At 48.8% G+C, this 27,675-nt stretch overlaps 1 protein-coding gene and 1 pseudogene across 1 annotated transcript; one reads left to right on the top strand and one right to left on the bottom strand.

The window, feature by feature from the left end:
• Window positions 1-510: 510 nt before the first annotated feature.
• Window positions 511-27,675, top strand: LOC114484946 (lysine-specific demethylase 2B-like). The gene is made up of 6 exons (XM_028484602.1): window positions 511-608; window positions 2,605-2,749; window positions 5,703-5,781; window positions 7,003-7,049; window positions 27,184-27,362; window positions 27,565-27,675. Exons 1-6 carry the CDS (start codon window positions 555-557, stop codon window positions 27,673-27,675), a joined length of 615 nt encoding a protein of 204 aa, XP_028340403.1. The 5' UTR covers window positions 511-554.
• On the bottom strand, window positions 21,487-22,084 carry LOC112064070 (ferritin light chain-like; annotated as a pseudogene).

The following is a 27,675-nucleotide window of genomic DNA, read 5'->3' as shown; positions in this document are numbered from 1 at the left end:
GGCTGGAAGAATGTTTAGGGCCAGCTTTTCTCACAACCAAAGTCGAGCTGACTGTTGTTCATGATGGACTTACAGGATAACACGTTTAGGATTCCAGTTTTGGGGGTGGTCACAGTGAACGAGGTACGTGGACAGCATACCGAGATCTAATGATACTCCATATTTGTATAGAGGGTGCCCATACCTCCGCCAAGAAGCGCTGTAGGCTTAATCAAGGGGTGCCCAAAGTTCCCCGCGCCCCATCCCAGCGCCTTGCACCTTTCCACCGACATTTCTCCTGTAAACCGCCAATGAGGGCTTACCCTTCGCATGTTTGCCAGCTGCGTTAGGAGGCGCCAGATCCGATTCTCTCGGTAGTTCACTCCTGAGCATCTATTTCCTCCGCTTGGCGAGCGCAGGGACCTTTAAAAAATGTCCAACTTCTCTTCCAGAGCTTGTCGCCTAGTAAAGGACTCCACAGACGCGGGCAGAGTGAATGAATGAAAGGCAACGTCTTCCGGTCAGCTCGGGTCTGAAAAGGCTTTGGTCTGGCTGTATTTCCTGTACCTGTGTGTATGTGGATCCTTATCTTTGAGTCCAGGAGTTTAAAAGCTATGCAGTCCGTACAGGTATGGAGCTGCGCTAATTTCTTCCTGAGCCCCCAAATGCCTCCTCCGTATGGCAGGTCCGCTTATGGGGATCTAGAGAGGATCCCCCCCAAAAAAGACGTAGTAGAAAAGAAAAAAAAATTATATATACACAAAATGTTTTGAATTTGGGTCGGCCACGTAGGTAACGAGGTGGGGTGAGTGAAGGAAGAGGAAGAGGGGTAGCCCGTGGGGGCCGTGGGCCATGGGGGCAGGGATTGAGGTGGGAGGTCGTTTTTTGGGGGTGCCAGGCCCCGGGGGCTTTCACTCCAGCATGCTCGGCTTGCATTTCCGCGCCTCCCGCTGAGGCCAGCCGTGCAAATCTGCACCTCCCTCCCCACCCCCTCCCTCCTTCCCTTCCTCCCTGCCCCGCCATCTCCGGGATGCGCCCGCCGCCTGCAACTCAGCCCTTCCAAAAGTCAGCTCTGCACACAACTCCCGGGCGGCGGCGGCGCCTGCGTGCAGAGGCGCACTCGTGACCCAACAACAAAACAGCGATGCCAGGGCGCTAACGGCGCCCGGTGCCTCCCGGGCGCCCTCCCCGCCCCACACCTCCTCAGGCCACCGCCCCCGCCCACCCCCATCCCGGGCCGAGTGCCCCCCCCAGCCGGGCCGCGGGCTCGGAGCGCGATCGGCAACAATGTTTACGTTCCGGGGATTATGACGTCGACGCCTCCCCCCCACAACTGCTGAAAATGGTTTCCTAGGACTTTGCAAACGGATCTGCTTAAGTGTTGGTGCAAAACTTTGTAGATCTCGGCTCTGGCTAGCTTTATTTATTTATTTTTTGGTTTGTTTTCTTTGGTCTTCCCTCCTTCCCCCCTCCGCCAAAATGCAGGGGGCAGGAGTGTTGACAATTAATTGGTGAACTCTCCTAAAAAAATGGAGGCAGAGAAAGACTCTGGAAGAAGATTGGTGTGTAGCTTTTTTTTTTTTTTTCCAAATCTGTATCTGGTATATGATAGATCTATTTTTTTTGTTGTTGTTTCTTGATGCCTTTTCTTTCCTTTTCTGTATTTTGCAAGAGGACCGGAAAAAAAATATAATAAATTGCATGCAAAAGGAAGCAAGCAGCTTACTCCTCCAGTCCCTTGTGAGGCTCAGAGTCTCAGACACTTAAGTGGGGAGGTGGTAGCGGGGAAAGGCGTGGAGGGGGAGCTCAGCGGGCTCGGGGTTCGCCCGGAATCTGGGGGGCTGCGGGGCTGGGCGCTCGGCGGTGGAGGGAGGAGGCAGGGGATGCGGGGAGTGGCGGGGGATTCTCCTTAGGAAGTGAGTGTGCGCGCGCGCTTGTGGGGAGATGAGACAGCTGCTGGTGCGTTTTGGGGTCTCCGATGGGAGCTTTGTGGCGGGCCGTCTGCCTCTCCCCCTCCCAAGCCCCGAACCCCCCCTCCCATCTCTTCTTTTTGCACTGGCGGTCGGTCGGCGGGGGCGGCTGGGGTCTCAGCCCTTCCATTTCAGCTTTCCAGCTTCCCCCGTAGCTCGGGGGCGGCTCCAGTCTTAGAAATGCCGCCGGCCCCCGGTTCCGGCTTCCCGGCTCTGCCGCTGCGGCCGCCAGGGCTGCTGTTAGCGCCGAGCCGGGCGCTGCGGCGGCTCCTCCCGGGGCCTACAAATGCCCCGCCAGCCCGTGCGCCGAGCCCCCCTCGCGGGTTACATAACCAGGCTCCCGGCCGAGTGGGCAAAACCTAACACCTCTCGGGGGTGCGGGGCAAGGGAGACTCCCCCAGATATTCCTTCCATGGCCTCCAAAGATGCAGGAGGGGAGTGCCCTGTTTAGGGCGCAGCTTGACCCTGGGGGCGCGGGCCCCTCTCATTATCCGCATTTTCAGCATCTTTGGCTTTTGCGCAAAGTTGCTCCTGTCGCAGTGGTGGGGTGCAGGGGGCGCACGGCTCCTGCACCTGTTCGAGCTGGGCCCAGGGTGAGAAGCGACCCCCACTTCCCCCAGTAATGTCCCGGGCTCTCTGGTTTGGGTCCCTGCAGCGCCCGATTGACCGCCAGAGATACGACGAGAACGAGGACTTGTCGGACGTGGAGGAGATCGTCAGCGTCCGCGGCTTCAGCCTGGAGGAGAAGCTGCGCAGCCAGCTGTACCAGGGGGACTTCGTGCACGCCATGGAGGGCAAAGGTGAGGCGCCCCCTCCTCGGGCAGTCCTCCTCGGCGCGGCCCGAGCGCACGTGGGGAGGGAGCTGCCGGTGGCTGGGTTCGTATTTCGCGCCCGCGTCCCCCATTCCAGGGGATCCGGTGACGAAACGAGGCCGAGCACTGGGGGGGTGGGGTGGGCTGGGTGGCGAGGGAGGAGGGCAGGCGGGAACCGGGGCCGGGCGTGGGCCTAGGCCCGGCCCGCGCCCACCACCAGCCCCAGGGTGGGTAGAGCCAGGGGGCCGGCGAACTGAGGGACCTGGGGACCGACGGGCGGACAGATGGAGGGCGGGTGCGCCGCGTTCTACCCCTCCCGGAGCCGGCCCAGCTCCTTGCGCTGCACGAGGTGCAGCCGATGGGCTGAAGCGGGGCTGGGGCACCCCAGGGGCATTGGGGTGGGGGACCCCCAGGCCTGTAGCCTCCCAAACCCCGTGCCATTTCGGGCCCTGCCAGTTAGGACCTGGCGCTGGGGACACCCCCGGTCACTTAGTGACACCTCCTCAGGCCTGGGGTCTGCTGAGCTCCATCACCTCGTGAGCCCTGCTAGATGGGAGCAGGGTGGGTGACCCGGAGTTGTTGGCTGGCCCCCGCTTAAGCCTGAGGTCTCTAGCCCTGCAGCCCTGATGCTTGAAGTGTGGGGACTGTGGGTAAGGGGGTTATCCCCCACTCAGGCTTCAGGCTGCCCCCTGGCAGTTTGAGGTGAAGACTTGGGGCAACGCCCTGGGAAACAGGGTCTCTTCCCAGCCCTGAGGGCTTGAGAGCTCTGTCCCTCTTGTGGGCCCTGCCAGTTTAGAGCAGAAGTTGGAGAAGCCTCTGGGGTTTGGGAATGTCACCCTAGCCTGAGACCTTCAGGGCCTATCTCCCTGACCCTGGTACTAGCAAAGTGTCTGGGAGTGTCTTCCAGACTTTGAGGTGATGCTCTGGCTTGGGTCTAAGGCCCTCAAGGCCCCTGGTTTGGCCTGTGGGATTGGGGTTTTGGATTTGCCCTGCCTACTTAGGCATCTCCCTATGCCCTTCTGGGGTTTGTAAGTTCATTTTTGCCCCTCAGACATTTGGGTTTCCTTTATATTACTCTGTTCCCATTTTGTTTATCCCCTTCCCCCTTGGAAAACCCTCCCATCCCTCAGTGAGCTGATAACTGGGAAGCGCGCCCCCGCCTCCAAGTTCCGGTTGGGTGGCTAGGGCTGTGGGGTTAGCCCCTAGGAGAGACCGCCTAGCTTTGCATTTTTGAAGTTTCTCTTTTGTGCCCATTGCTTCCTGGAGTGCCGGGCTTCGGTGGTAGGGGGTAGTTGTGAGGGGAGGGAAGAAGAAATTTCTTCCAGCCTGCCAGGTCTAAAGAGCATTGCACCCAGAGGCCAGACAGTTCAGAGGTCTAGTCCCAACTACATTTAAATTTCCTTAGCACAAATGGGATTTTAATTCCTCTCCTTCCCCATTTTTCTTGAGTCGTTTGGCGGATCGCAGCAGAAAGCAGTATGCAACTCTTCCTGGTCATTGGTGAGGAATTCTCTGCCCAGGATCTCAGTGTTTTCTCAGGCTCATTTGAGGAAGTGAAGCTGACCCTGGGGGTGGACTCTGGGTGTGTGTGTATGGGGTGGGCTGGGGGTTTCCAGCGAGGGAGAGCCCTTAAATCTGCTGTCCAGGCTCCTTTCAAGGGAGAGGGCTCTAGGGTTTTTGGTTGTTAATTCAGATCTTGCCCCAGAACTCGAGGGAGGAGCTGAGAAACAGAAGGAGCCCTTAGCCCGGATTCAAAATAGAAGCTTCTTAAACTTCTCTGCCTTTAAATCCTTAGGAATCCCCATTCACTGGGAGCTCCTGGGGATCTGAGCTGCTAAGGTCAGGACTTTCCCCAGCTCTGGTTTTGTTCTCTCTCCTCTGAGCAGAGTTGCCTTGGCCTCTCCCTACCCCCACTCCCCCAAGCTGCCCTAGTGAACTGTGGCCCTGGGGTAGGGGCTTCAGTGGCCTGGGATCTCCTCTATCTCCCTTCTGACCGGCCAGGGAGGGCTTGCGCCTTTGTGAATTGCTTCAGTTACCTGAGGATTTGGGGATATGAGGATTTATCTCCGCCTCCCTCACCTCCATATTTAGGGATATGGTTGGGTCAGATCCCCTACTTTTGGAACTCAGGAGGATGGAAGCTAAGGCTTCCTTCGTGCTCTAGGGCTTTCCATAAGGATGTTGGGGGTCTACACTAGACAAGCGTCAGTCAGGCAGAAAAACTACGCGGTGAATTTTCTTCAGGCCTCACTACGTCCCCTTCACACAGCCTTCACCTGGGGAGTATCCCTCTTGGTTACCCAGCTGAAACAAGTGTTCTGATGGCTGCAGCAGAATTTCACTATTAAGACAGCAAAGCTGTGCCCAGTTCCCTAGTTATTTTGGCACCAGATATACAGTTTCCAGGGAAACCGGCTTTTCCCCCCCTCCCCTTCACCATGCAGGATATTACAATAAGATCTTCCCTGATGCTCAGCTACAATGAGAACCCTCCTCCCAGCCTCCTCTCTGGGGCTTCAGATCCTCCCAGGTGGCATTCTTCAATTTTGCAGTTCCTTTACTTTCTGAGCTCAGCTTGGGATGTGTTTCTCCATCCGGCCCTCTCTTGCAGTGATAACTGGGCTGTGTGGGGCTCTTTCATGAGGCTCCCTCCCCAGTCCTCTCCAGCCTTGGGCTGTTCATTGACAAGTTCTGACCAGTGGGGCATGCAGGCAATGACTGAGTAGGCAGAGGAGCTGATAGTTGGCATGGCTTCTCTTGGGCTTTGCCTAATCCATTTCCTTGTCATTTTCTGGGGAGCTCCTGCCCTCTGAGCTGGTGCCTGCATCTAGTATAACCCCGGCCCCTTCCTCCATCATTTTTCTTCCCCTAACCAATGGATCATGGTTCATTTGCTCCTTCATGACTTAACCAACCTGTTTTAATTCCAATCTCCAAACAGATTTCAACTATGAGTATGTGCAGAGAGAAGCTCTCAGAGTTCCCCTGATATTTCGAGAGAAGGATGGCCTGGGAATTAAGTAAGTTGCTGAAACCAGTTGCTTCTTCCCCTGTCTCCTTCCCTAACACAGTTTGTAGCTTGGGATGGATTTCTTCCGCCCTTTTCCTAACCTCTCGTCACTGAGAAGGATTTTTCTTCATTATTTGGGGATTGTATCTCCTTGTTCAAGGCCTGACAGAGGGGGGGAAAACTCTTTAAAGATGAGTCTGGATTTTCAGAGAATTTGGATGGAGAGGTCACAGGGTACTTAAACAGCGTGGACTTTTTCCCCTGACCCACCCCAGTTACACGCAGTGACTTCCTGAAGAGAATTGTGTCCTCCCCCTGAATCAGAAAACTGAGGCAGGGCCTGAACTGCAAAGGGATTGGCCAGCTTCTGGGCCCAGAGGCAGGACGCCTACATGCATATTTTCTACTCAGACTTGCACTATGTGGGAAACTGGCCCTTTTCTGTGGAGGGTGTGTTTCCTAGGATGCTAGGCCCTCGTCTCCCCTTCCGGCTCGGGCCCCAGCACCTGCCTCCCATGGTGTCTTGTCTGGTTTACATTCTCTTCAGAGCTTCCGCTGGGGGAGAGATCCATCCGCAGGCTGGCTGGAAGAACAGGTTTCCACCCCTTGGGCAGGGGTGGGGGAGGAAGCTGAGGGCTTCATCACAGCCTCCCTCCCTCCACAGCATCTACTGTCCGTAATTACTACTGACAGAAATGAAACCTTGGGCATCACTATTAATTAATAGTGAACCTCATCACAGTCATCATAGCCAGTGTCACCAAATCCCTGGAATTGGTGCGACATGTTTTTTTTTCCTCTAAACTTAAAAGGGGTCCCTCCCACCCTCCATACAACTCCTTATGGAGAGTATTTTCTAGAAGAGGAGCCACAGAGAGGGCTACCCACCCTAAAAGGAAGCAAGTGTTTGAATGGCCAGCTCTGGCGTTTACCTTGACAGTACACTTCAGTCTTCCCCGGGTAAGTGGCAGGGGGACAGTGGATGTCCATCCTCTTCTCTGTAGCTACGCTGAGTTCCGGTGTCAGGGAGAGTGAGGGGTTTGGTTTGCCGTTGAGGTGAGGAAGCTGCTGACTGGTTTGGGGGGTGACCCTCCCGCTGAGTTATCCCATTTTGGATTCCCAGCCTGAGAACCAGGCAACTCTCTTGGAAAAATGGCCTCCCTTTGCCCCCATTGTTGCGTCTAACCCTGTTATTTCTTCTCATCAAATGTCTGTGTTCCTCTTTCTCGAGGATGCCTGACCCTGATTTCACAGTCCGAGATGTCAAACTCCTAGTGGGTAAGTCGCTGTGTGTGTGCGTGGCCCAGAGATGCTGATTTGGGGGGACGTGGTAGTGGCGGGGGACGAGGCCTGTACCACCTGCCTCTTTGGATATTTAACTGCCTCTGAGAAGAAAGTCCCCATGCGAGGAGGCAGGAGCAGGTGTGAGCTGCAACCGTCTCATTCTGGAGAACAGGTCAGATTGCAAAGCCGTAAGAAGCTGCACTAGAGGGTGTTTGCCAGTGCAGTTTTATGAGGCTGATTTGGACCCTAGCCTCCAGCTTGGGTGTCATCAAGGCAATCTTAGATCTCTCCTTTGCGTTTGTTTGTGGGTTGCTGGGTAAACACTGGGTGCTGTGTGACCCCTGAAAGACTTTCAGAACTTTCAAGGGGAGGGATCATTCTTCCTGCTTCCTCAGGGTTCCAGACAGGTCTAGGGCAGGGCTTGGCGCTGAGTACCTACAGAGCTCGGCTGGACTCACTGAGTGCCCCGGACTCCTGACCAGGTAGTGGGCTGCCTTTCAGCTTTTACAGGAAGTTGGTTAATACATCCATTATTTCCAGAAGTGTTTCTCAAGTAGCTCCTACGTGGCAGGCTAATTCAGAGCTGTGAGCAGGACAGACAAGATCCCTGCCCTCTTGGTTGGAGTGACAGGCAACAAAGAAATAAATAGTTTAAAAAAATTTACGTCTTTTCAGAGGGTGATAAGGGATATGAAGAAGTAAAGCAGGGTAATGGGATAGAACTTGCTGGAGCTGTGTTTTGTTTTAGATGGGGGTTGGTCAGGGAGGGCCTCTGGGTGGAGGCGATGAGGACGTTTGGACAGAGACCTGACTGATGAGGATCCAGCTGTGGGAAAGATCATTCCAGATGGAGGAATGAACAAGGGCAAAGGGTGGGGGAGGAATGGAAGGAGTGAGGGGGGGAAGTAGTAGGAGAGGTGGGAGAAGTTGCAGGGCCAGGCCCACGTAGGACCTTCAAGGCCCTGGTGGGGAATTTGGGTTTAACTTCCGGGGTGATGGGAGGCCACTGGGGAGTTTTAAAGTGTGGTGAGGCGGTAACTTTGTGATCTGATTATTTTCTTGGAGGGGGAATTAAAAATATTTTAAAAATTGAGATAGAATTCATATACCGTAAAATTCACCATCTAACCATTTTAAAGTGTGCAATTCAGTGGTTCTTTTTTTCTTTTTGGCCACGTTGCTTGGCTTGCAGGACCTTAGTTCCCTGACCAGGGATTGAACCTGGGCCACAGCGGTGAAAGTGCCGAGTCCTAACCACTGGACCGCCAGGGAATTCCCCAGTGGTTCTTAATATATTCACAATGTTGTGCAACCATTACCACTAACTAATTCCAGAACATTTTCATCACCCCCCAAAGTAAGCCCTGTACCTCCCAATTCCCCTCTCCTTCCATCCCCTGACAGCCAATCTGCTTTTTGCCTCTGTGGGTTTGCCTCTTCTGGATATTCCATGTAAGTGGAATCATAATATGTGGTCCTTTGTGTGTGGCTTCTTTCACTTGGCCTCATGTTTTTGAGGTTCATCTATGTTGTAACAGTCTCAGTACTTTATTACTTTTTAAGGCTGAACAGTATCCCATTATATGGATAGACCACGTTTTGTTTACCCATTCATCTCTTGATGAATATTTTAGTTGTTTCTACTTCTTGGGTATTATGAATAATGCTGCTATGACTACTCACGTACAAGTTTTAGTGTGAACATACATATTCACTTCTTTGGGGTATATACGTAGGAAGGGAATTGTTGGGTCATAGGGTAACTACATTTAATCTCCTCAGGAACTGCCAGACTGTTTTCCAAAGTAGCTGCGCCATTTTAAATTCCCATTAGCAACATACGAGGGTTCTAATTTCTCTACATCTTTACCCACACTTGTTATTCTCTGTCTTGTGTGTGTGTGTGTGTGTGTGTGTGTGTGTGTGTGTGTGTTTGTCTGTCTTTTTGATGCTAGCCATCCTGGTGGGTGTGAAGTAATGTGATCTGATTTAAGTTCTATAAAAGCTGACTCTTGTGGTTGTATGGAGAATGAAGGCAGCTGACCAGTGGGTGTGCAGAGATCCAGCCTGAATTATTATTATTATTATTTTAAAAATTAATTAATTAATTAATTAATTTTTGGCTGTGTTGGGTCTTTGTTGCTGCCCGTGGCTTTCTCTTGTTGTGGCGAGCGGGGGCTACTCTTCGTTGTGGTGCGCGGGCTTCTCACCGCGGTGGCTTCTCTTGTTGCGGAGCACGGGCTCTAGGCGTGCAGGCTTCAGTAGTTGTGGCACACGGGCTCAGTAGTTGTGGCGCGCGGGCTCAGTTGCTCCGCGGCATGTGGGATCTTCCCGGACAGGGCTCGAACCTGTGTCCCCTGCATTGGCTGGCGGATTCTTAACCACTGCGCCACCAGGGAAGTCCCCAGCCTGAATTATTGACCCAGAGATGTGTTAACTCAAAGGGAGAACCAGGGACTTCCTTGGCGGTCCAGTGGTTAGGACTCAGCACTTCCACTGCAGCGGGTGTGGGTTCCATCCCTGGTTTGGGGAACTAAGATCCCGCATGACGTGTGGCGGAAAAAAAGAAAAAGGAGAAGGGGGACCCGTTGGCTGTAAGGAGGTGCTGCTGTTGACAGAAGGATCTCAGTTGGCTGGTGAGGGCTTTTGCTCAGGAGGTAGTTTTTTTTTTTTAAAGCTGGATTCTAGAAATGCTGAAGAAGTGGACGTCAGAGCGGAAGGAGGCAGCCTTGCCGCAGCGAGCAGAAGGTGGGGCGATGGGCCCCGTAAATCAAATCTGGGCACAGGTGACTCTCTCTGGTGCCTCAACCCAGCCCCAGCCTTTGTTGTTGGGACTCAGCTCTGCTACTTGGCTGCGTGATTTGGGACAAGCTACTTCTCAGCTGCAAAATGGAGCTAAGAGCAGAACCTGCCTCAAAGAAAGATCCTGTAAGAGAATGAATGAAGGCTTAGCATTATGGCGGATGACGAAATGGTCCCCATTATTATTCTAATGGAAGGATGTGGATCCGATGAAGTTCTCTTTATGGACAAGGATTAAAGCCAGATTCTCAAATCTGTGGATCAGGGAACATCACGGTCTCAGTAATGGTGCCCTCGGCGGCGCTTTTGAAGAATTTTCAAGCCCTTTGTAGTTTTGTTATTCTCTGGTTGTATCCAGGCTGCCTCTTTCCTTGAGCCTCATTCTTCTCATTGTGAGAGCAAGAAGATTCAATTAGATGGTCCTGACGTCCTCGCCGGCTCTCAAAAAACTCTAGGATGGCAAAGAAAGTGGGAATAGTGAGACTTCCCTGGTGGTCCAGTGGTTAAGACTCCTTGCTCCCAATGCGGGGGGCACGGGTTCGATCCCTGGTCAGGGAACTAACTAAGATCCTGCGTGTCGCACAATGCGGCCAAAAAACCCCCCCGAAAAGTGGTAATAGTAATACCTGCGGCCTGTGTCTCTTGGCATTTCTGTAATGATCGAACGGATTGGTGGATATGAACGTGCTTTGTAAAGGTGTAGCACCGTGAGGGATGCACGTAATGGCAGTTAGCAGTGGCTAGGATTATTCCCACTGAGTGCACACAGGCTTCCGGAGAGTGGCGAAGGGGAAGATTTGTCATAGTGACATAAGTGACAAATGTAACTCAATCTGCCCTAAGCAAAACAGAATTCAGCGGTTCACGTAATAAGTTCAGGATGTGACCTTAGGCATTTCTGGATCTAGGTGCTCCAAGAAGATCTCAAGATCTTGGCTCTTTTCGTTTTTGCTTCCCATTTGTTGCTTCCTCTTTCTGCTTCATTCTCCAGCAAGTTTCTCCCCACATGGCAGCAGAAATGGGGAGCAAAACCCCACACCCAGCCCAGCTGAACCATGCGGACTGAGAGTGGGGAAGGAGTGACTCCCCAGGGTTGCTGGGTGACGTAACCATGTCCCTAACACAAATGGGAGTTCCTTTTTTTTTTCTGGCCATGCCACATGTCTTGCGGAATCTCAGTTCCCTGACCAGGGATTGAACCCACGCCCTCGGCAGTGAGAGCGTGGAGTCCTAACCACTAGACCACCAGGGAATTCCCACAAATGAGAGTTCTGCTGTGGATGGCAGAGTATGGGGGAGGCTGGACCATCCCTTGAAGTTAGTGGGGGATCTCAGCCTGTCTTCCAGCCTCTTGTCCCCTCCCCAGGCCCTGTATCTTGGGAGGCGACTGTCTGAGAAGTGGGTTGGTGCACAGCCCGCTATTAGGCCACAACCTGGGGCTCCAGTCTCTTCTCTAATCTCCTAGAATTGGGCTTTTTTCTCTCAGCCCTGTTTATCTGCCCACTGGAAGACAGGCACCTAGCCTCTGTTTTTAGCTCCTCACCTCTAAAGAACCAAAACAAGAAGTGGCACTTTCCATTTCTTTGGCACTGTACGCTTAAAATGAAAGCTTTTTATTGAAGTCTAATATACATATAGAAAAGTGCACATATAGTAATCCTGTAGTTAAAATTTGTATAATTTTAACAAATTGAACACACCAGGGTAATTGGAAGCCCAGGATCAAACCCCCCTTGAATTCCCATCCAGTCACTCCCTCCACTGTTGTCCTGACTTCTTCTAATAGTGTGGATAAATTTTGCCTGTTTTCATACTTTGTGTTAGTGGAATCATACAGGATGTCTGTCCTCTTTGGGTTTTGGCGTTTTATCACTCAACCTTGTGTTTACGAGATTCATCCATATTGTTGTGTGCAGTTGTAGATGATTTATTTTCATTGCTATGTAGTTTTCCATTATGTGATTATTTCACAATTGATTTATTCATTCTATTAGTGGGCACTCGGGTAACTGCCAGTTTAAGGCTGTATGCATAGTGCTGCGATGAACATTCTAGGCATGATGGGTGAACAAATGGATGCATTTCTGTTGGGCATATACTTAAGAGCAGAATTGCATGGGTCAGAGAATTTACATATATGTTCAGTTTTAGTAGATCCTGTCAAGTAATTGTCCAGTGGATTGTTCTGGTTCTGACTGCACCGTATCCTTACCCAGAGTTGGTGTGCTCATCATGTTCATTGTAGTCATGCCTCCATGCTGATGGGAGTATAGTTCTATTTCAGTGTGTTTCACTTGGCATTTTTCTAATGATTGATGAAATTGAGCTCCATTTCATATGTTTATTTGCTATTTGGATATCTTCTTTTTTTTTTCACGCGCAGGCTCAGCGGCCATGGCTCACGGGCCCAGCCGCTCCGCGGCATGTGGGATCCTCCCGGACCGGGGCACGAACCCGTGTCCCCTGCATCGGCAGGCGGACTCTCAACCACTGCGCCACCAGGGAAGCCCTGGATATCTTCTTTTATGAAATGTTTGATCAAGTCTTTTCTTCATTATTTTAAAGATTGTTTCTTATTTAAAAAAATTTTTTTAATTGAAGTATAGTTGATTTACGTTGTGTTAGTTTCATGTGTACAGCAAAGTGATTCAGTTATACCTGTGTGTGTGTGTGTGTGTGTGTGTGTGTGTGTGTGTGTGTGTGTGTATATATATCGGATTCTTTTCCATTATAGGCTATTACAAGATATTGAGTATAGTTCCCTGTGCTATACAGTAGGTTCTTGTTGTTTATTTTATATATAGTACTGTGTATCTATTAAACCCAAATTCCTAATTTATCCCTTCCCCCACATTACCCTTTGATAAGCATAAGATTGTTTTCTATGTCTGTGAGTCTGTTTCTGTTTTGTAAATAAGTTCATTTGTATCATTTTTTTAATTTATCCCTTCCCCCACATTACCCTTTGATAAGCATAAGATTGTTTTCTATGTCTGTGAGTCTGTTTCTGTTTTGTAAATAAGTTTTGTATCATTTTTTAAGATTCCATGTATATTGATATAATATAATATTTTTCTTTGATTTACTTACTGTGATAATTTCTAGGTCCATCCATGTTGCTGCAAATGGCATTATTTCATTCTTTTTAATGGCTGAGTAATATTCCATTGTGTGTGCATGTATATATATATATATAATATATATATATATACACATGCACACATGCACACACCACATTTTTATCCATTCATTAGCTGATGGACCCTGAGGTTATTTCCATGTCTTGGCTATTGTAAATAGTGCTCCTGTGAACACTGGGGTACATGTATCTTTTCTAAATAGAGCTTTCTGTCTTTTCTGGATGTATGCCCAGGAGTGGGATTACTGGATCATATGGTAACTCTATTTTTAGTGTTTGGTTTTTCTTAAAAATTAATTTATTTTTTTTGTCTGCGTTAGGTCTTCGTTGATGCGCGTGGGCTTTCTCTAGTTGTGGCAAGCGGGGTCTACTCTTCGTTGTGGTGCATGGGTTTCTCATTGCAGTGACTTTTCTTGTTGCGGAGCATGGGCTCTAGAGCATGTGGGCTTCAGTAGTTGCGGCACATGGACTCAGTAGTTGTGGCTCGTGGGCTCTAGAGCGCAGGCTCAGTAGTTCTGGTGCACGGGCTTAGTTGCTCCACGGCATGTGGGATCTTCCTGGACCAGGGCTCGAACCCGTGTCCCCTGCATTGGCAGGCGGATTCTTAACCACTGCGCCACCAGGGAAGTCCCTTTTTTTTTGTAAGATTTTTTTTCTTTTTTTAAATAAATTGGCTGCATTGGGTCTTTGTTGCGCGCGGGCTTTCTCAATAGTTGCAGGGAGCGGGGGCAACTCTTCGTTGTGGTGCGCGGGCTTCTCATTGCGGTGGCTTCTTTTGTTGCGGAGCACGGGCTATAGGTACGCAGGCTTCAGTAGTTGTGGCATGTGGGCTCAGTAGTTGTGGCTCCCGGGCTCTAGAGCACAGGCTCAGTAGTTGTGGCACATGGGCTTAGTTGCTCCAGGCATGTGCGGTCTTCCCGGATCAGGGATTGAACCCGTGTCCCCCGCATTGGCAGGTGGATTCTTAACCACTGTGCTACCAGGGAAGTCCCTATTTTTAATTTTTAAAGGGACCTCCATATTCTTCTCCATAGTGACTACACCAGTTTACATTCCTACCAATGGTGTAGGAGGGTTCCCTTTTCTCCACACCCTCTCCAGCATTTATTATTTGTAGACTTTTCGATGCTGGCCATTCTGACTGGTGTAAGGTGATATCTCAATGTAGTTTGGATTTGCATTTCTCTAATAATTAGTGATATTGAACATCTTTTCATGTGCCATCTGTGTGTCTTCTTTGGGGAAAGGTCTATTTAGGTTTTCTGCCCATTTTTTGATTGGTTTGTTTGTTTTTTGTTTTTTTGATATTGAGTTGTATGAATTGTTTGTGTATTTTGGAAATTAAGCCCTTGCTGGTCTCATCGTTTGTGAATATTTTCTCCTAGTCTGCAGGTTGTCTTTTTGTTTTGTTTATGGTAAAGATTGTGTCTTATTGATTGTAAGGTGTATCAGTTTGCTAGGGCCAAACATAACAAAGTACCACAGAATGGATGACTTAAACAACAGAAATTTTTTTTCTCATAATTCTGGAGCTGGAAGTCCAAGATCAAGGTGTCAGCAAGGTTAAGTTTCTTTGAAGGTCTCTCTCCTTGGCTTATAGATGGCTGTCTTCTCCCTGTGTCTTCCCATGGTGTTCCCTCTGTTTGTATCTGTGTCTAATCTCTTCTTATGAGAACACCAGTCTTACTGGATTAGGGGGCCACCCTAAAGACCTCATTTTAATTACCTCTTTAAAGCCTTTATCTCCAAATATGGTTACTTACTGAGTTGCTGCGGGTTAGAACTTCAACATATAAATTTTGGGGGACACAATTCAGCCCATAACATAAAGGTTCTTTCTGTATTCTGGATGTTAGTACATATTCCAAAATCATCTCCTACTTTTCACACTCTTAAAGATGTCTTTGAACTAACAGACAGTCTTAATTTTAACATAGACCATTTAGATCTTCCTGGCCCATTAGTTTGTTTTGTGTCTCATCAAATTAAGAAAATTTTGCATACTCTGAGGTCACAAAGATATTCATATGTTTTTCTTGAAAAGCTCTGGTGTTTGAACTCTCACATGTACATATGTAGTTCATCTGGAATTGATTTTTGTGTTTAGTATGAGATAGGGGTTAAGATCCTTTTTTTTTCTTATATGGATATCCAGTTGATTAGTACCATTATTGAAAAAACACCCTCTCCCCATGGCACTGAATCAGGTGACTTTGTTATGAATCAGGTGACTGCATTTGTGTAGGTCTGTTTGATGCTGTAATCTGTGCCCTCCACCCCCAGGATCGCTATTCTGGAGAGTTCATGTAAAAATACTGGGATATTTTCACATCTATGGGTTGGGAGTTGGGGGGATAGGGAGATTGGGGAAGAGATAATTCTTGTTGTCTCTGAAGATGCCTTAAACCCTCTGAGAAAATGTATCCATAAAGTACAGTGTCCCCACTCATTGTCTGTACTTATGTCACTGAGGGTTGGGAGGGCCCATGGCTATGGGGAGACTTGCATATTATCTCTTTATTGTATTTCTGTCTAATGAGGGTACCCAAGCCAACTGATGCTTTCTTTGGCCCCTTTTCTTAAAAAATCTTCATGACAAATCACCTCATTCAGTATTCATTTATTCATCCCATTAGAATAATAATCACCTATCTTTTACTGTATGTTTACCATATGACCTCATTTTGTCCTCACCAATAATCATAAAGTAAGTGTTATGTTCTGTTTTCCAGATGGGGAATCTGAAGCTCAGAGGGGGCTGCTCACACAGCTAGTGGGCGGTGGAGACAGGATCCAAACCCAGCCCTGGGTGCTTCCAAAGCTCATGCTTTTGCTTTATGACTTCCTACTCTAATCCTAACCCTCCTCCATTCTTTTTTTTTTTTATAAATTATTTATTTATTTTTGGCATTGGGTCTTCGTTGCTGTGCGCGGGTTTTCTCTAGTTGTGGCAAGCGGGGGCTACTCTTCGTTGTGGTGCGCGGGCTTCTCATTGCGGTGGCTTCTCTTGTTGTGGAGCATGGGCTCCAGGCGTGCGGGCTTCAGCAGTTGTGACTCACGGGCTTAGTTGCTCCATGGCATGTGGGATCTTCCCGGATCAGGGCTTGAGCCCGTGTTCCCTGCATTGGCAGGCAGATTCTTAACCACTGCGCCACCAGGGAAGCCCCCTCCACTCATTCTTCACTCACAAATCTACCAGGTGTCTGTGTTGTGTCTGGCCCTGTGGGAGGTGCTGATACTCGTCAGACACGGGCTCTGCCCTTGACTGGCTGTGTTTAGGGAGAAGGCTAAATTCTCACTCCTTAAAAATCAAAGGTAACTGATTTGTCCCCAGACCTTATTTTTATTTTATTTTTTGGACCTTGTTTTTTTAAATTTTTATTGGAGTATAGTTGATTTACAAGGTTGTGTTAATTTCAGGTGTACAGCAAAGTGAATCAGTTATATGTATACATATATCCACTCTGTTTTAGATTCTTTTTCTCATATAGGCCATTACAGAGTATTGAGTAGAGTTTCCCTGTGCTATACAGTAGGTCCTTGTTAATTATCTATTTTATATAGAGTAGTGTGTATATGCCAATCCCAGTCTCCCAATTTATTCTTGCCCCCCCAGACCTTATTTTTATTTTTACTAATATTTATTTTTAATATTTATTTATTTATTTATTTAGGTTGCTCTGGGTCTTAGTTGCAGCAGGCAGGCTCGTTAGTTGTGGCATTCAAACTCTTAGTTGTGGCATGCATGTGGGATCTAGTTCCCTGACCAGGGATCAAACCAGGGCCCCCTGCATTGGGAGCTCAGAGTCTTAACCACTGCGCCACCAGGGAAGTTCCTAATCTTTTTTTAAAAATTGAAGTATAGTTGACTTAACAATATTGTATTAGTTTCATGTATATAGCAAAGTGATTCATATATATATATATATAGAAAATATAAATATGTATATATATTTTTTCCATTATAGGTTATTACAAGATATTGGATATATACACTACCAAATGTAAAATGGATGGGTAGCAGGAAGCTGCTGCATATCACAGGGAGATCAGCTTGATGCTTTGTGACGACCTAGAGGGGTGAGGCTCAAGAGGGAGGGGATATGGGGATATATGTATACTTATAGCTGATTCACTTTGTTGTACAGCAGAAACTAATATAGCATTGTAAAGCAATTACACTCCAATGAAGATTAAAAAAAATAATTAAAAAAACCCAAAAAAAGCAAGATATTGGATACAGTTCCCTTTGTTATACAGTAAATCCTTTTTGCTTACTATTTTATGTATAGTAGTTTATATCTGTTAATCCCATACTCCTAATTTATCCCTCCCTCCTTCCTAGACCTTTTAAAGGTGGTTTCAAATCATAGACTTCAAAAAATTTTAGGGAATTCCCTGGAGGTCCAGTGGTTAGGACTCTGCGCTTTCACTGCTGAGGGTGCAGGTTCGATCCCTGGTTGGGGAACTAAGATCCCGCAAGCCGTGTGGTGCTGCCAAAATAGTAATAATAATAAAAAAATAAAAAAATTTAAACTCTGGAAGAGTTTTTAGAACTCTCCTAGTCTTGGTTTCCCATTTCACAGGTGAGAAAAACTGAGGCCTGGAGAGAAGTTACTTGTAAGTTGCCCAGACAGTAGATGGCACATCAGATTCAAACATAGGTTTGAATGTCAGCAGTTGGGAAGTGATGCTTGTAACAGAACCCAAGGGGAAAAGTAGGCTTGGGTGGGGTTATAGATGAGTTCAGTTCTAGACACTTTGAATTTGAGCTCAGCAGTGATGTTAAGGTTGGACAGATATGTGGGGGGGAGGCATCCACCTGACAGGACACATAGAAATGCTAGGAGGGGAAGGTACATGAGGTCAGGAGAGCTGAGAATCCCAAGGAAGGAGGGTTTCAGAGGCCTTCAGTTATGTTCTCAGGTATGTATTCTCTCTAAGAGAAACACCCGCCTCACTGATTTATTCTGTTTCCCTTTTCCTAGAAATCTAGTGCTCTATAATCAAAATCTTGATTTTGATTTTGCTAGGGGCCTAGGGAAACTGTATTTGCTTCTGCCCATTATTTGACTAATAGGAATCACTCCCCTGTGGGGTAGCTCCTTAGAGTGTAAATAATAGTGTTAACTACTGTTTACTAAGATCTTGTTATAAGCTGAGGATCTTTCCTATATATATATATTTTCTTTTTAAAAAATTAATTAATTAATTTATTTATTTTTGTCTGTGTTGGGTCTTCGTTTCTGTGCGAGGGCTCTCTCTAGTTGCGGCAAGTGGGGGCCACTGTTCATCGCGGTGCGCGGGCCTCTCACTGTCGCGGCCTCTCTTGTTCCGGAGCACAGGCTCCAGACGTGCATGCTCAGTAGTTGTGACTCACGGGCCCAGTTGCTCCGCGGCATGTGGGATCTTCCCAGACCAGTGCTTGAACCCATATCCCCTGCATTGGCAGGCAGATTCTCAACCACTGCGCCACCAGGGAAGCCCTTTCCTATATTTTTTTTGCCCGATCACATAAAACCCTATTTATCACTAGCCCCATTTGAAAAAAAATAAATTTATTTATTTATTTACTTTTGACCACGTTGAGTCTTCGTTGCTGCTCATGGGCTTTTCTCTAGTTGCAGCGAGCAAGGCCTATTCGTCGTTACAGTGTGAGGGCTTCTCGTTGTGGTGCCTTCTCTTGCTGCGGAGCGTGGGCTCTAGGCGCACGGGCTTCAGTAGTTGTGGCGCATGGGCTTAGTTGCTCCACAGCATGTGGGATCTTCCCGGACCAGGGATCAAATCCATGCCCCCTGCATTAGGCAGGCGGATTCTTAACCACTGTGCCACCAGGGAAGTCCCTGTCTTGGGGATAATTTTAAAAGGTGCAAAGGTGAGGGGGTCAGAAGATACTAGTGCTTAGGGAAAACCTGCGAACCTTTGCAAGCATCCTCTTATTTCACAAAGAGGAAACTGAGGCCTAGATCTGGGAAGCGATTTGTCTCAAGTTGTGCAGTGACTCAGCCCTGTGCCCTTTCTTTCCTGTACCCTTGCACCTTCGATTTGGGACAGAGTTTTCACTAGGATCCCCACTTTTAAGTTTACAAAGTGCTTCCAATAATTGCGTGAAGCCACTAGGGCAGGTCCTATTATCTCCACTTTGCAGGTGAGGAAACTGAGGCCCAGAGAGGTTCAGGGCTATACCTAAGGCCTCACTGCTGGGAAGTAGTGGAGCGGTATTTGAACCGTGGCCGGTGCGCTTGATAATAAACTCTGGCTCTATGAGGTGGATGAGGAGATATTCCCAAGGGGCAGAAAAAAACCAGTTCAGAAACTTGAGGATGATAGAGAACGTTCCAGAACTATGATGTGGGACACTTGTGTGCAGTCTCTGAAGAGCGGGCTCAGTGGGGGTTTGGGGTCAGTGCCCGTGCATGCTTTATGTTAGCCTTCAAGGTGACTTTCCACAGCCTCCTTCCAGCTCTGAGCCCGTGGCTCTTGGAGCTGACTGATGGAGCCTTCAAAGCAAGGGCCATGGGGCCACGGATTAATTTCTGCAGCTGGAATTTGTTGGATGTGTGTGTAGCCTGTGAGCTCAGAGAACCAGTGAGGAGAGGAGGGGCCGCTGCTGAGCAGGTGGCCTACTTAGGAACTCCAGGCACCTCTCTGACGTGGAAAATTTCTCCTGTAACCCCTTGACTTCAGGAGCCTAAGTTTCAGTGCTGTGGATCCCTTGCAGGCTCCAAAAGGCACCTTGTCCCTGTCACCTGCCCCAGGGGTGGCCGCTCCCCAGAGCTTGGAGCACCACGTTCCATTCTTAGCACCCATCTGTCCCTTGTGTCCTTTTGGGCCACTTGCCTCCTGCCTGGGGCTGAGCTTCCTGCTCGGAGATCCAGCACTTATGCCCAGCTCCCCTTTGCCACCAGTGGCAGACCGGACTGGAACCTGAGAAGATGGAGGCCTGGTGCTTAATCTCCCAGCTCAGACTGGAAGGGACTGGCAGGCCTCAAGTGTCCCCAGTGACCCCTTGGGCAAAGCCTCTCCATCTCTTCCCTCTCCTTCCTTCTACTCTGCCCAGTTCATATTTAAGGGATATGATCTGAGTATTTAAGAACTAGGCTACACAACATTGTAAAGCAACTATACTCCAATAAAAAGTAACTAGAAAAAAAACTAGGCTAAAAATCAGTGTGTTGGCCCTGGAAGAGGACCTAAAAATGACCTAACCCAGTGGTTTTCAAAGGGAAATCCCAGGAATCCAGCTCTGAATTCTGAATGCCTACCCCCTTCCCGCTTCAGCCTGAGCTGCTTGTTTTTATTTATGTATTTGGCTCTCATCAAAGCTTCTGTTTGAAGGAAGAGATCTGCGCCAACGAAAAAAAAATTATAAAGGCCAACTTCTTCCTGCCTTTTCATGTGAGGCAACTGAGGCCTAGAGCAGGGGCAGTCAGGGTTGCTGGGACTAGGGCTCAGTCCAGGGCTCTTGGCACTGTCCCAGGGGCCCTTGAGGCTGCCACTGCTCATTCTGGGGTCTCCTGTGAGCCATCGCTGACGGAGAAACAAGTCAGGCACCTATGCCTCCAGCCTGGCTCTTCAAGTGAGCATAAAGAGCCTGGATGGGGCTGTGGCTTCAGAGCTAAAATTGGTCTCTCTGAGAAGTCCACATATGGGGGAGAAAGAGCTTCTTTTCCCTTTCTGTCTGATTGGGACCCTCTTCACTTTGTATTCAGAGCCACATGGATCTTTCCATACCTTCTTAGTAGCTGGTGGGTAAATGTGTTGCAGACCCTACCACGTGCCAGACATGGTGTTAGGCTCTCTTACATTGAAGGGCCCGTTTTACAAATAAAGACCGTCCAAGCCTAGAAAGGGTAAGTGAGTCCCTGAAGCCATAGAGCTAGTAACAGCTGGAATTTATAAAAATACTTCTGATTGGAGAGAATTTTGAAAAGTAACAAGAGTAGACAGACGGGGTGGTGGGGTGGTGGTGGTATGAATTGGGAGATTGGGATTGACATGTATACACTCATATGTATAAAGTAGATAACTAAGAAAAAAATTTCTATTAGATCACAAAATCTTAAAAAAAAAGAATAGACAAAGTATAATGAGCTCCTGTGTATCCATCATTCAGCCCCAATACCCATTAATCTGTGGTCTTGCCCCTTCCACACCCCCATCCACTTCTTTTTGTGCAATATTTGAAGCGTATTGAGACATCATGCCATTTCATCCCAAAAGTTTTCAGTATATAGTTCTAAATGTATATAGTATAGTTGATTTACAAGAGCAGGGGTTTTTAAAAACATAATCACAATAGCATTATCATACCTAGCCTTTTTTTTTTTTTTTTTTTCCTCAAAAAGCTTAATTATTCCCATTTGGTCCAAGGCTTGGGAGAGTGCTCCAAGGTGGTTAAAAAGCTGCCTAGTGGCTGCATTGAGAGGTTTCAGGCAGAAGCCCTGACACCAGAAGGGCTCTTCAAAGGCTGCTGGGCTCCAGAGCCTCCTAGTCCTGCTTGAGGGTGAGCGTTTCAAAGAGATCCTGGCCCAGCCCAGCCTGGGGACCAGCCAGCCTGCGGAGGTTAGTCAGGTGGTCACCCATCTTCTTGATGAGTTTCACCTCCTCACTTAGGGAGTGGCTCCAGGGAGTCACAGAGGTGGGGGGGCTGCATGGGCAGAACCCAGGGCATAAAAATCCAAAAGGGCCTGGTTCAGGTTCTTCTCCATGAGAATGGCGGCTTCCGTAGTGTCCTGGGTTTTACCCCACTCATCTTGGGATGGTTTCTGCACTCTGGTTTTGCGTTTTCAAGAGATGCCTGGTGCCCTGGTGCTTTTCCTCAGCCAATCCGTGGAAAAAGTGGCCCACGCCCTCCAGAGCCACCCCCTGGCACATCGTCACCGTTGAAATAGAAGCCCAGAGAGAGGTAGGTGTAGGAGGCCCGCAGATGTATGTTTACCAGGAGGTTGACGGCAGCCTCCACTGCGGTGGAATATTTCTGACGCTTCTGGGAGCTCACGATTGATCGGTAATAAGGAGCTAAGCGCAAAAAATGGTGTTGACTGGTCCTGGAGGCCCAGGATGCCTGAGTGGCTCGTTCTGAAGGTTACCACTGGAAAAATGGTTAGAGGGTGGTTGGAGGCTGGGGGAAGGGGCGTCCCTGGGTCTGTTCCTTCCAAACATTGTTGAAGCAAGAGACAGATCCTCAGGACCACGGAGTGCACTCTCACGCCTAGTCTTTTAAAAACTAGGAACCAAAAATAAATAAATAAATAAATAAAATAAAATAAAATAAAAACTAGGAACCTTAAAACTGAGGAATTTAAAAACTTCCTTAAAATGAGTAAATATCCATATCCATTGTTCAAATTTCCAGTTGTTTCATATATAGCATAAATGTTACTTTCTTTTTTTTTTTTTTTTTTTTTTTTTTTGTGGTATGCGGGCCTCCCTCTGCTGCGGCCTCTCCCGTTGCGGAGCACAGGCTCCGGACGCGCAGGCTCAGCGGCCATGGCTCACGGGCACAGCCGCTCCGCGGCACGCGGGATCCTCCCAGACCGGGGCGCGAACCCGGCTCCCCTGCATCGGCGGACGGACGCGCAACCACTGCGCCACCAGGGAAGCCCAATGTTACTTTCTTTTTAAAAAATATTTATTTATTTATTTAGGCTGCACCAGGTTTTAGTTGTGGCATGCGGACTTCTTAGTTGCATGCATGCGGACTAGTTCCCCGACCAGGGATCCAGCCTGGGCCCCCTGCATTGGGAGTGCGGAGTCTTACTCACTGGACCACCAGGGAAGTCCCTACTTTGTTTTTAAAGAGGTCTTTATTTATGGCTGCATTGGGTCTTCATTGCTGCGCGTGGGTTTTCTCTAGTTGCACCGAGTGGGGGCTACTCTTCGTTGCGGTGCGCAGGCTTCTCATTGTGGTGGCTTCTCTTGTTGCAGAGCACAGGCTCTAGGCACTCGGGCTTCAGTAGTTGTGGCTCACGGGGCTCTAGAGCACAGGCTCAGTAGTTGTGGTGCACGGGCTTAGTTGTTCTGTGGCATGTGGGGTCTTCCTGGACCAGGGATCGAATCCATGTCCCCTGCATTGGCAGGCGGATTCTTAACCACTCTGCCTCCAGGGATGTCCCCCTACTTTTTTTTTTTTTTTTTAACAGTTGTTTGAGTCAGAATGTAAATAAGTGTCTTGCGTTGTGATTGGCTGAGGTGCCTTTTCAGTCTCTTATAATCTCTGGGCTCTCCCTCCATCTCCCTTTGGATTGTTTGACCTGTAGCCGTGTCCCCTGCATCGGCAGGCAGACTCTCAACCACTGCGCCACCAGGGAAGCCCAACCTGTAGAATTTTTCATTGCCTGGATTTTGCCTTGGAGTAGCTTAACATGCTCTTCCATTCTCTGTCGTTTCTGTAAGTTGGTAGCTGGATATAGATGCTTGATCAGATTCAGTCTGTCTCTCTCACTCATTCATTCATTAGTTCATTCATTTTATTCTGACTGCCTCATAGATCCATCAGGAGGCACATGTTAGGTTCTCTCTCTCCCTCTCTCTCTCTGTTGTTAGCAGTCATTGATGTCTATCTCCATTATTTTATCAGGGGCTGCAAAGTGGTGATGGTCTAATTAATTCTGTCATTCCTCCCCCCCGTTTTTTTTGGGGGGGCTGTGCTGCACTGCATGCAAGAATCTTAGTTCCCCAGTTAGGGATCTGATTGAACTTGTGCTTCCTGCAGTGGAAGCACAGAGTAATTAAAAAAAAATTTTTATTTATTTATTTATTTATTTGGCTACTCCAGGTCTTAATTGCGGCATGCGGGATATTTAGTTGTGGCATGCAGGCTCTTAGTTGCCGCATGCAGGCTCTTAGTTGCTGCATGCAGGATCTAGTTCCCTGACCAGGGATCGAACCTGGGGCCCATGTATTGGGAACATGGAGTCTTAACCACTGAACCGCCAGGGAAGTCCCTCCTTTGCCATTTATTGGCTGGAATATATTTATGGAGAGAGACTTTTCCTCAACTGCTCTTTGCTTCAGAGCTGGCCTTTATCTCAGATTCGTCAGACTCCTAAGCCAACGGTCACTTCAGTCCGTATTGTTCTGCTTCCCTAGGAAGTGTGCTAATGTTCCTGCATTTCTCATCCTCACCTGTGGGCTGGAAGCCAGCGGGGCTGAATCCGGTTACTGGTGCACTTGTGTTTCCCTGGAGGTTTATGGAGCCCAGGCACCCAGAAGAACCGACTTTCCTTCCTTCTCCCTCTATTCCCATTCCAACTCCTCCCACCAGCTGAGGCTTCCAGGACACCTGGGGAGCCGGATGGAGCTCCCTGCACACTGAGGAAGCTGTTCTTAGAAGCGCTCCAGATGCAGTCCCTTGGCCTCTCCCACCCCCGGGCTTCTTCCCTCCTGCCCGGCTCAGCCCCAGCTGCCCCTCACAGCTCTAACCACTCCAAGTCCTGACTTCCCTTTTTGGCTGAGGGTGGGGCAGGCCGAGGTGGCTCAACTGGGGACCTGCACCTGGCTAGGAGCGGAGTGGGGCGAGGGTGCCCCGGGAGGCCTGGGGATTGTGTTGGGGAGAGGGGGTCTGGAAGCCTTGTTAGTGCTCAAGAAAGTAAAAAACAGGCCTTTTCTACCCACATCCTTCTTCTGTTCAGGAAAAGAATTGCGTTAAAAAAAAATTTATTGAGGTGAAATTTACATAACATAAAATTAATCATTTTTTAAAAATATTTATTTATTTTGGCTGCGCCAGGTCTTGGTTGCAGCATGTGGGATCTTCGTTGCGGCATGCGGGATCTTTAGATGTGGGCATGTGGGATCTTTTAGTTGCGACATGCGGACTCTTGGTTGCAGCACGTAGGATCTTTTAGTTGCAGCATGCAGACTCTTAGTTGCGGCATGCAGGATCTAGTTCCCTGATCAAACCCGGGCCCTCTGCACTGGGAGCGCAGAGTCTTACCCACTGGACCACCAAGGAAGTCCCAAAATTAATCATTTTAAAATGTACAATTCAGTGGCATTTAGTACAGTCACAGTGATATGCAACCATACCGTCTGCTGGTTCTAAAACATTTTCAACACCCCGAAAGGAGATTCATACCCCTTAGCAGTCACTCCCATTCCCTCACTCCCAGCCCCTGGCAACCACTCACTTACTTTCCGTCTCTGTGGATTTGCCTATTCTGGACATTTCATATGAATGACATCATGCAACGTGTGACCATTTGTGTCTGGCTTCTTTCCCTCAGCATCGTGTTTTTGAGGTTTATCCACGTGGTAGCATGTATCGCTATGACAGATCTTCCTCGACTTATGGTGGGCTTACATCCCGATAAACCCATTGTAAATTGTAAGTTGAAAATGCACGTAATACACCTAAGCTACCAAACTTCATAGCCTCACCTCGCCTACCCTAAACGTGCTCAGAGCACTTACATTAGCCTACAGTTGGACAAAATGATCTAACACAAAGCCTATTTTATAATAAAGTGTTGAAAAGCTCATGCAGCGTATTGAATACTGTATGACAGTGAAAAAACAAAATGGTTGTAAGTGTTTCGGGTGTTTGTGATTGTGGCTGACGGGGAGCTGCGGCTCCTTGCTGCTGCCAGCGTCACGAGGGAGGATCATATCACTAGCCCGGGAAAAGATCGACATTCAGCATTCGAAGTACAGTTCTATTGCATGTGTATCGTTTTTGCACCATCTTAAAGTCAGAAAGCCTAGGTTGAACCATGGTAAGTCGGGGACCGTCTGTACTCTCCTTTTTATGGCTGAATAATTTATATTTTTTATTAGGTATGTTTTAAGTGGATAGGAGACTTTTGAAAGAAAAAAACATTTTTTAGAAAAACCAACTTTGTTGGTCCTTTAGTGCCTAGTGTTTTTGTTTAATAACAGCTTTACTGAGTTATGATCCACATACCATACAATTCACCCATTTAAAGTGTACAATTCAATGGTTTTTCATTTGTTCACAGAGTTTGTGCAGTCATTGCCACAGTCGATTTTAGAACATTTTCATCACCCCTCATAACCCCGCCACCCCCCCCATTAGCCATCCGGATTATGTTTTAGGATGGTAAGTGGTCAGTCCTTTTGGACTGGCTGGCAGAGATTTAACTGGCTCTGATTTCCCACCACGTCGCTTTCTCCACCTGTAATTATAAATGAAATTGGCCAGTTAGGTAACACTTCCTACTTGCAGGCACGTCTCAGGAATGTTTCATGTACATTATCTCGTTTAAGTCACAGGACAACCCCATAGGGTGGCTGCCATTTTTGTCCCATGTCACAGATGGGGAAACTGAGAGACGCTAAGAGGTCCAGCTGGGGTTCAAACCCACGAAGTCTTAGCTTAACCACTGCATTGTACTGATGGGGCAGCTGAGCTCCAGGCCTTTAATGCCGATTTGCACCAGCCTCTAGGGCTGTGGTTCCCGTCACCTACCTGCCCAGCAAATCCCCTTCCTCGGGGGGCTTTGCAGATAGGACCCTGAGCAAGGTGAGGGAGGAGAGGCAGGGGAGGTGGAAGGCTGGAGGCCAGAAAGCGGAGAGAGCTTGGGGGCCTGTTCGCCCCCCCTCCCCCACTCTAACACGGCAGGTTCTCTGACAGGTGGGCTTTCCAGGACAGCTGAGCAGAGCCCACCTGTTCCAGGAGCCCTGGTAAGGAAGGAGCCAGCACTGCCCAGAGCATGGCCAGAATTTCCAGCAAAGTTCAGGGATGCCCCCTGGTGGATTTGCACTCCTGACTCAAAAACAAAGCGGTTCTCCAAGGCTTCCCTGGATCTGTGGGGCGACGAGCCAGCCACTGAAGGCGGGGATCATTTTTCAACCTTAGCATGTGATCGAGATTCAGTATTGCGCAGGGCAGAGGTGGGGGTCGGGGGTTAAGAATTAAGAACCTGGGTTCCAGCATAAGATGGAATTGGCTTCAAATCCCAGTTCTGCGGCTCAATAACTGAGCATTTGGGGGCAAGTTAGTCGGTGTGGAGGAAAGCAGATGGACGGGAGGGATTCATTTTAAGATTGGAGGGTGACTTGGTGAGGAAAACTGATAGGACCAGGTAAGTGAGCAGACGGGGGCGTAGGGTGAGGCGTATGGGGGATGCTAGGGCAGGGGCAGGTTTTGTTTTACGGGGCCTCCCAAGTGGGATCTGCACCCCCAGCTGGCTGGAGCCACCGGCCTGTGGATTCTGCCCCCAGGTAGCCGGCGGCTGGTGGATGTGATGGACGTGAACACCCAGAAGGGCACGGAGATGAGCATGTCCCAGTTTGTGCGCTACTATGAGACGCCCGAGGCCCAGCGGGACAAGCTGTACAACGTCATCAGCCTTGAGTTCAGCCACACCAAGCTGGAGCACTTGGTCAAGCGTCCCACCGTGGTAGGCCCCCCCGCCCCCCGGCTGCGGTCCCCACCCCGGCCACCTTCTGCCCTCCTCGTCTTGCTCGAGGCCAGCCTGCGCCGGCCCGGGGGGAGGGCGGGAGGCGTTTGGGAGCAGGAGGAGGGTTGAGGTGTGGTGATGGGGTCCAGCTTAAGGGCACTTGGAGCCAGGAGGCGCTGACGGTGGCCTGGCTGGATTCCAGGTAGACCTGGTGGACTGGGTGGATAACATGTGGCCCCAGCACTTGAAGGAGAAGCAGACGGAAGCCACGAATGCCATTGCAGAGATGAAGTACCCGAAAGTGAAGAAGTAA

This window comes from Physeter macrocephalus, unplaced genomic scaffold (assembly GCF_002837175.3).
Source record: "Physeter macrocephalus isolate SW-GA unplaced genomic scaffold, ASM283717v5 random_199, whole genome shotgun sequence".
Lineage (NCBI taxonomy): Eukaryota > Metazoa > Chordata > Mammalia > Artiodactyla > Physeteridae > Physeter > Physeter macrocephalus.
The sequence above is the reverse complement of the archived record's forward strand: the minus strand, read 5'-3'. Positions and strand labels throughout refer to the sequence as shown.

Coding starts and splice junctions, on each gene's coding strand:
- LOC114484946 (XM_028484602.1), top strand. CDS start 555: ATGTGGATCCTTATCTTTGAGTCCAGGAGTTTAAAAGCTATGCAGTCC. Junction 609..2,604: donor AAGCTATGCAGTCCGTACAG/GTATGGAGCTGC, acceptor GGGTCCCTGCAG/CGCCCGATTGACCGCCAGAG. Junction 2,750..5,702: donor GCACGCCATGGAGGGCAAAG/GTGAGGCGCCCC, acceptor ATCTCCAAACAG/ATTTCAACTATGAGTATGTG.